This window comes from Harmonia axyridis, chromosome 1 (assembly GCF_914767665.1).
Source record: "Harmonia axyridis chromosome 1, icHarAxyr1.1, whole genome shotgun sequence".
Classification (NCBI taxonomy): domain Eukaryota; kingdom Metazoa; phylum Arthropoda; class Insecta; order Coleoptera; family Coccinellidae; genus Harmonia; species Harmonia axyridis.
This window is the reverse complement of record NC_059501.1, coordinates 53,052,817-53,062,147: the sequence shown is the minus strand read 5'-3', so window position 1 is coordinate 53,062,147 and position 9,331 is coordinate 53,052,817. Positions and strand designations below refer to the sequence as shown.

The 9,331-nt window shown below is 36.7% G+C and overlaps 1 protein-coding gene across 1 annotated transcript; it reads left to right on the top strand.

Moving 5' to 3' along the window:
• Positions 1-7,150: 7,150 nt before the first annotated feature.
• On the top strand, positions 7,151-7,915 carry LOC123671811. The gene has a single exon (XM_045605795.1). The coding sequence runs from the start codon at positions 7,151-7,153 to the stop codon at positions 7,913-7,915; it is 765 nt and encodes a 254-aa protein (XP_045461751.1).
• The last annotated feature ends 1,416 nt before the right edge of the window (positions 7,916-9,331 follow it).

Sequence of the window (9,331 nt, the reverse complement as noted above, 5' to 3'; positions counted from 1 at the left end):
ATTGGGCGATAATTTTTCAAACGAGATCTATCGCCAGATTTGAAAACACAACTTACATATGACTGTTTCCATTCAGTTGGCACTATACAGGTCGAAAAACATAAATTAATTATATGCACGAGGGGCTTTAGAACGAACAAATGAATATGCTTAATGAGGGATGAAGTGATTCCATCTGGTCCGGGGCTGGCACCATTCTTTAATGAAGAGATAGTGTTTACAATCTCATTCTCATCAACAGGCTCCAAGTATATGGACGAGGAATTCGATGGAACCTTCAGAAAATCAGAATCTGAATATCTGGTTATACCACGAGCTAATCGCTTACCGATATCAATAAAAGACTCGTTGAAAATATTTGCTTTCTCTTCCAAGTTCCTGACAGTACATCCATCCTCATCAACTATTCCCTGAGGAATATCTTGTTTAATCTTACATGTATTATTCATCTCATTTAAAGTTTTCCAATATTTCTTAGTATCATTACCGGCTAGTTTAAATTGTTTCACATAATACGATTCTTTAGTCTCCCTTATCAAATTATTCAACAAGTTTCTATATTCACAAAATTTTTGTTTATTTTCAGGGTTAAAATTCTTTTTAAGCCACATATATATATATATATATAGGCCATATATATATATATATATATATATATATATATATATATATAGGGGCCAAGGACACTTCCCTGAGGAACTCCTGCCTTTATGGGAAAGTTTCTGGATCTTGCTTCACCTACTTTGACTATGAATTCCATATCTGTGAGATATGACCTTAGAATGGGATAATACTGAAGTGGAAGAATTGCCTTAATTCTGTGTAATAATCCATCATGCCACACTCTATCGAACGCTTGGCTTATATCTAGGAATGCTGAGGTGCAATGCAATTTTTGTTCGAAGGCTTGATTAATGACGCTTGTTAATCTATGTGTTTGCTGAGTTGTTGAGTGCCGTTGTCGAAATCCAAATTGATGAGGGGGAATCCATTCGTCGAAAGTATCTCGATTTATCCTGCTCAATAGAAGTCTTTTCAGAATTTTCGATATTATAGGCAAAAGGCTTATAAGACGGTATGATGAGACTTCATTTTGATTTTTCCCTGGTCTCAATATCAAGATAATCTCTGCTGTTTTTAGCAATTTCGCCCAGTGCTTAAATCTTAATATACCGTTGAATATGTAAGTCAACAGGGTGATACCATTTTTCGAAAGTTCTTCAATCATTTCCGGGGTTATACCATCAATACCATCAATATTCGAGATGTCGAACGGTGCGGAAGTGTGTAGGAGTTGCTCCGATAACTTTATTGTAAATTCTAAATCAGTTGAATGTGACTTATGTAATGATAATTATCATGCAACTTGTGTGTCGATTAAGGACACGTGTGTAAAAATAATTTTGGAAAACCCAAATTTAAGGTGGTTTTGTGATACCTGTAATAATAAATTAAACACGGTATTAAGTAATGCACCGGTGTTTTCCACCACGAAGGCCGATGTAACTATTCAAAAAACTGAAATAGAATGCCTTAATCGGGAGATTTCTCTGATGAAAAAATCAGTAGTAGATCTTGATTATACTGTAAGTTTGCAGAAATCATTGATTAAAAATTACGAGACTCAGCTCTCTTCAATTAATAAATATGTACCAGATGTTAATACTGCTATCAACCATCCTGATACAAAAAGTGCAAAACATAAAGATGCAAACAATCTGAATTTGAATGAAGAAGATGCTGGGTTGCCGGCTTGTGCCAACTTTCCTGCTCCTGAGCCTACTAAGGGTTTTCAACAACATAATCCCTCTAATGTGACTTTGAAGTACAGTGTTGCAAAAATACCATCTAATATACATCAAACTAATATTTCTCTCTATGATAAAAACACTTCGAAGACTCATTTAAGTAAAGGTAGCTCTAAAAATGGAAAAATTATTGATAAAAAAATGGTGAATTCTGCAATAGAGTTTGCTCAACAAGCAACAATTAAACAGCTTCAAACTATTGATGTGGATAGTCAAAACAATGCGCCATCTGAGTTCAAATGGCAGCATGTCAAGAAACGAAGCAGACAAAGAAATAAAAATGTTGTCATGGGTACTGCTTCATTCAGTTCAGGAGTAAGCTCAATTATCTACATGTGTCTAGGCTTCATCCAACAACTAAGCCAGATGATCTGAAGAATTTGCTTTTCAAGTCATTTCCTGAGGTTGAAGTTGAGCCCCTTCAATCTAAACATCCTCAAATCTACTCTTCTATGAAAGTTGCTATATATCAGGAACATTTCAAGGATGCCTGGCGTAAAGAAATCTGGCCCCAAGGGTCTCTAGTGTCTAAATATTTTTTATTCAAGAAGAAGGCACCCCCAGTAGAAGTAGGTGCTCCTCAAGAAAGAAGGGACTAAACCTATCAAGTTCTTTATCGCTTGTTTTGCAGAATGTGCAGTGTCTTCGCACCGCATTTAATAAATTGAATTTATTAGCTTCTGAACATGAAGTCGATATCCTAATGATTGTTGAACACTGGAAATCCTTAGATGAAATAAAATTATATCAGATTGAGGGCTATAAATTGGTTTCCCAATTTTGTCGTCAACATGGAAGGCATGGAGGTAGCGCCATTTATTGTCGTAAGTCCTTGAATGCTTTTGAAAGAACAGACTATGTGAAACTGAGTGTAGTTAACGTGATCGAGTGCTCAGCTATCCAAATAAACCTCAGTAAAAGTAGGTTAGTAATTGTTTGTATTTATAGACCAAATTCAAAACCATTAGCTGATATGGATATTTTTCTTGAAAAATTTAACAGTATACTTGTAAAATGTCGATCTGAAAATTGTAAGTTTATAATTGCTGGTGACTTCAATATTGACGTTCTGTCATACTCCCGCGACTCTAGAGAATTTTTTTCTTTAATTGAAATGTTTAATGTTAGCTTAAGTTTTGCATGTGTTACTCGTCCTGTATCAGGCTCATGCTTGGATAATATGTTATCCGATGTTAGCGGTATCTGTGAAACATTGCAGTACCATATCTCGGATCATGTTGCCTTGAAATTGACAGTTCCTGATATCTTAGTTGATAAGTGTCAGGTGCAAAGGTTTTCTATAAGACAAATGAATGAAGAAGTTGTAAATGACTTTCTTGAAGCATTGTCAACTGTTTCATGGGATAACATCTATGATTTATCAAAAGATGTCAATACGAAGTGGTCCTCTTTCATCTCTACTTTTCAGTTCATTTTTAATACTTATTGTCCCCTGAAGGAAGTCAAATACAGATCACGGAGTGATATTTGCAAATTAAGTCCGCATATTGTCGGGAAAAAGAAAATACTGGATAACCTTCTTGTTATTTCTGAATCACGACCAGAGTTCAGAAATCTGTACCGATCTTTTAAGAGACAATATGACAACTCAATTATCCAAGCAATCAAATCTTATAACAGCAATTTCATAGCAAACTCTCAGAACAAATCAAAGGCGGCATGGAAGGTGATTCATTCACTATCAGGTAAAAGCACTGAAAAAAACTTGCCTTTTCAGTCAGGAAATCCTGTTGATCTTTGCAACAGTTTCAATGATATGTTCGTGGGAGATGTTGCCAACCAGACCAATATTAAGATTTCTGGAGCAATCTCATCCTTAAAAACTTCTCACGTTATGAGCAAGTCTTTTTATTTCTTTGATGTCACAGAGAGAGATGTAAGTGATGCCGTTAAGATGCTGAAAACCTCTAACTCTTCAGGTCATGATGGAATTCCGATTTCTATAATAAAAAAATCCATCCATATAATAGGAGGCCCTCTTGCTCATCTTATTAAGATGTTTGAGAAGGTTTTTGCCGTCAGACTCATCAGTTTTTTTCGAAAATTCAATGTTCTTGCTGATAGTCAGCATGGTTTCACGAAAGATAAAGGTACCGAGACTGCTATATTTGAGTTGCTAAATTCTGTTCTTTTGGCGCTTGAGAATGAGATGTTCCATTGGCTTTGATGTTCGATTTGACCAAGGCTTTTGATTCCATCGAGCATAGAACCTTATTGGCTAGACTGGAGTTATGTGGGATTAGGGATATCTCTTTGAAATTTATTGAGAGCTACCTAAGTAATCGACGTCAGAGGGTTGCCCTCACTCTAGATGGTGCAGTCCACTTCTCTGGGGAACGATCTCTTACTAGGGGCGTTCCTCAGGGAAGTGTACTGGGCCCTTTGCTTTTTATTGTTTTTGTGAATTCCCTTTGTTATATTAAGACCTCTGCTAATTGTAAGTCGATTCTTTATGCTGATGACAGCAATTTTTTGATTATATCAGATGATGTCGAGTCCTGTAGAAGGGCTGGAATGGATACGGTTTTGTCTGTTGATAGATGGTGTAATGAGAGTGGTCTCATTCTAAATCATGGCAAGACTCAGGGTATTTTTTTTTATGACAGCCAGTCGGTGAAAAACTATCCACCTTTTTTGTGTCATGGTAACGGTCAAATTAAATTGGAGGATTCTGTTAATTTTCTGGGAGTTGCTCTAGATCAACACCTGCGGTGGGATCATCAGGTGTCTAAGTTGGGAAAGTCTCTCAACTCTTCGGCTTACTTGATTTTCATGATCAGGGACAAATTGGAGAGTGCTGTGTTGAGAGCTCTCTACTTTGCTAGTTTCCAGTCTGTGCTGGCATATGGAATTATTTTTTGGGGCAGTTCGTCTGGTGCTGATGAAATTTTTCTCATTCAGAAAAGAGTGATGAGAATAATGATTAGGTTGGGCTTTCGTGAGTCCTGTCGCGGAGTTTTCAGATCCAATGGAATTCAAACCGTCTTTGGTCTTTATATTTATCGCCTATTTATCTTTCTCAAGTTACGGAAAAGCTATTTTTTGCCATATGTCAATAAAAATAATACTCGGCAAGTTCATCCTTTCCTTCTTCCTATTCACAGTACTGCTAGGTTTGAAAGGGGACCACTTTATATGGCCATGCGTTTATTTAATTTGCTTCCTAAGCAATTACAGGTTGTTGAAGATATATCCTTGTTTAGAAGGCGCATTTACAATTTTATTTTGGATTGTGAACCTTATTCAGTTGATGAGTTTATTTCATTTTGTAGAAAATAAGCTCTTTTATGACTTGTCTCTATTTGATTCGTTTGCATTGATTTTGATGTTGTGAATAATTTTTGAGATCAATAAATATTATTGTTATTGTTATACCCGGGGCCTTTCTGACACGCTTTTGTGGTAATGGGTTCTAGACTTGGGATACCATGCGGGATGTGGGAGATGCTCCTCCTTTCAATGTCTATATCTTTTGTATGGTCATTTGGTGTAAATACACCAATTTCTTTGTAGTTGCTGACTCCATAAACAAAAATTGGCGGAGGACGTGGAATTTTGGCATTTTGATCCTCAGCTTCATTACTGGTTTTTTCATTTTCTTTATTCAATCTGTTTAACCTGTTATTTATTGAGATTTCAACATTTTTTGTATTACAACTTTGTTTTAGCCCTTTTTGATTATTATGATGTTTAGTTTTGGCAACGTCGCGTATTCTAGGAATATCGAGACTTATGATTTGTCAGATTAATGAATGAGATGTATGGTGAAATATTTATCGATTTCTGTGCACGTTACTCTCTAAGGATAAACAATACCTTTTTCCCACACAAACTTCAGCACAAAATAACATGGCAAAATTCCCGAGGTCAGCAATCAATGATAGATTTTGTCCTATCAAATAGGGCCATACACCCATCCCAGATCTTAGATGTACGAAGTGTAACAATAGCAAATATCGGCTCTGATCACAATCTTGTGTTATGTAAGCTACGTATGAACATGCAAAGAAAAAGGCAAGACACAAAATTTGTTACAAAGACAAAATATAACACAGAATCACTAGCCAACGCATCAACCAAAATCCTTTACCAATCTTGTATTCAACAAAAGATTGAGATAAACGGAGTATTAGAAACAGATGGCGTAGAAATAAGCTTGAACAAGATCAAAAATAATATCGAAACAGCGGCTATAAAAGCAATTGGTCAAAGACAAGTGAGAACAGTAGACAGATAAAAAAACAAAGAATGGTATTGTCCAGAAATAAAAAAGTTGACCAACGAGAAAAGAGAAGCCTACATAAGATACAGAAGCAGGAAAACACCGGAAGAGAGGAGTCGATATACAGAAGTGAGAAACAGAACCAACGCAGCGATAAGAGACATAAAGCGGAAATACTGGGAACAATTTACCTCTGAGATGGAACACGATCTTCATGGGGCTCAGAAAAAGATATGGGGCATGCTGAGAAACAGAAGAATGGAACTAGCGGAATACACGAGAACAGCACAGATAGATAAGAATGCGTGGGAAGATCACTTCAGGAGTTTGCATTGTTCAAATGAAGAACTTGATGATGGTTAATATGGCGAAGAAGCAGAAAATACAGGGACATCAGAAATCACAGTCGAGGTGGTGAAACAAGCACTGGGCAAACTAAACATCAGAAATCACAGTCGAGGTGGTGAAACAAGCACTGGGCAAACTAAAGAATCGTAAATCTCCAGGTCCAGACGGAATACCAAATGAACTTCTCAAATATGGTGGATCCCAGCTTGCCAAAGAACTGAAAACTTTCTTCAGCACAATTATTGATACAGGAAGGGTTCCTGAGGAATGGAAGAAGAGTTTGACAATACCCATATTCAAGAAGGGAGACAAAAGGAAGCCTGAAAACTATAGAGGTATCACCCTGCTGAACTCTACCATGAAACTGTTCACCAAAATCCTGACGGAAATGATAGAAAACTACACAAGCATCCCTGAAGAACAACAAGGATTTAGGAAAAACCGATCAACCATAGACGCTATATATATATATATAGTAAGACAGCTGGTAGAAAAGTCTATAGAATATAACAAGCCCACGTACATGTGTTTCATTGATCTGACGAAGGCTTTTGATCGAGTTCAACTGAAAGATATTACTCGTATCCTAAAGAGAAAAAATGTTCCTGACAATATCGTTAAGATAATAAGGGACCTAAATCACCAAACATCCACTAAAATAGTGACGAACAGCGGCTTAACAGTAGAAATAACAACATCGATAGGAATAAGGTAGGGGGATTCCTTGAGTTCTCATTTGTTCAATTTAATAATGGACGATATAATAGAAGAACTAAAGAAGACAACAAGAGATTACAGGCTGACAACCGGTAAGATCAAGATAATTTGTTATGCCGATGATGCAGTAATTGTAGCTGAGAGCGAGGACGATTTACAACGGCTCCTATTTAAATTTTACATAAAAGCCAAAACATTAAACATGGAAATATCGACTGCGAAAACGAAATCACTCGTGGCTTCAAAAGAACCAATAAGATGTAAACTTGTGTTGGAGGATCTACCAATTGAACAGGTGATATCGGTTGCTTACTTGGGCGTGCAAATAACAGCTAATCAGGACAGAACCAGAGAAATTAAAGACCAAACAAACAAGGCGGCAAGGATATCGGATGCTCTCAGAGACATTGTATGGAACAACAAACACATGCGGAAAGATTCTAAATCCAGAATATATAAAACTATTGTGAGACCAATGATGACGTACGCAATAGAAACGAGAGCCGACGCCAAGGTGATGAAGAATGCACTGCGAACTACCGAAATGCAAGTGCTCAGAAACATCCTAGGCTTCACACTACGAGATAAAAAGAGAAATGAAGACAACGAGTGTGAAGTTCCAGATATAGTTCGATGGGGACGCAATAGAAGAAGATTTTGGAATGCCCGTGTGGAAAGGATGGATGAAGAAAGAATTGCCAGAATAGTAAGGGATGGAAATCCAGGAACACATCGGCCGCTGGGAAGACCGCCTAAACGGAGGAAGGACTCGTGGACGTCAATCTCCCAAGAGGCATAAATAATTGGGAAATACAAGCCACCGGATTGAAATATGTAGAAGAAGAAGATGTATGGTTATCGGAAAGAAAAGTTAAAGTTTGTTAGTATAAAGTTTTCGGTGTTTAATATAACGGTTTTAGTTTCATTCACGGACATTTAAAATACATTAAGATTACAGTTCATTAGAAGGACAGTTTGCATTGTATAAATCCATTTTTTGTTCCATTTCAATCCTTTACCCTGTTCCCTTACATCCTTATACAGTGCGATGCTGTGTGGAAGCAGAGAGCAGTTTATATTGGTAAGACTATTATAACATCATTTTTATTGGTTCAAATATGGAAAATGCAACATTTTTTGGTTCTTCGAGCACGGGATATTTGAACTTTAATTCAAGTTTCGGTTACATTTATCTTGGTTTCAATCGGTATACATAGTTTCGGAACTCATTTTCATTTCATTCCTAATTGTATTTGGAAATATTCATTCAGTTTATTTTGTTCGTTCATAAGGTATTGAGTGAAGTAAAAACGTGCGGTAGTTTTTTGGATTTTTTCAGCGGCTGTCGTTTACGATTCGAGTCCCAGAGTAAGCGTTGTTGCCAAGCGTACACAAAATTATTCAATTCTCCGTTAAGACTCGCGGGGTTAGTTTTCGAGTTTTCTGCGCACTTGACTTTCAACACAATGGGTGGAACGTCAACTGAACGGAAAATGAAGATGCTTATTGCTAAGAAAGAATCTTTATTTTCGATACTGCAGAATTTATTGGATTCGTCAAAATCATTAACAAGTGAAGTGCTAAAACTAAATTTTTAACAATGGTCAGTTCATTTAATTCAGAAAGATGTTTCTTCGATTGAGGTTGATCCTCAGGGAAGTTCGGACTTGATACGTAATCTTCCCACACTACCGAAGATTGAATTGCCGGAATTTTCGGGAATATTAGAGAATGGGAAACCTTTTATTCAATATTCAAGAGTTTGATACATGAAAATAATTTACATACGGATACTGATAAAGTGAATTATTTAGCAGGTCGTTTGAAAGGATCTGCGTTGACTATTTGTTCTTCGTTAGCTTCTACTGGAGAAAATTATGAAATCATCTGGAATTCGCTTGTGGAAAAATATCAGGATAAGCGCGCTCTTGCAACTAATTATCTATGCCAAATTTTAGAGTTCAAATCGATACAGGGTGAGTCATCTAGGGGTCTCAATATATTTTTGGAAAAATTTGATTGTGCGGTACAGGCTTTGAAAAAGCTTGAATTTGATGATATGTCGGACTTCATTTTAATGCATCAGGCCCTTTCTAAGCTTGATACTGATACGGTGAGATCGTTTGAAATGACTATTAGGGGTAATGGGATACCTACCTATGAAAATGTGATTAAGTTTGTGAAGGAACAATCGAAAATTTTGGCTCTAAATCAG

Coding starts and splice junctions, on each gene's coding strand:
- LOC123671811 (XM_045605795.1), top strand. CDS start 7,151: ATGGACGATATAATAGAAGAACTAAAGAAGACAACAAGAGATTACAGG.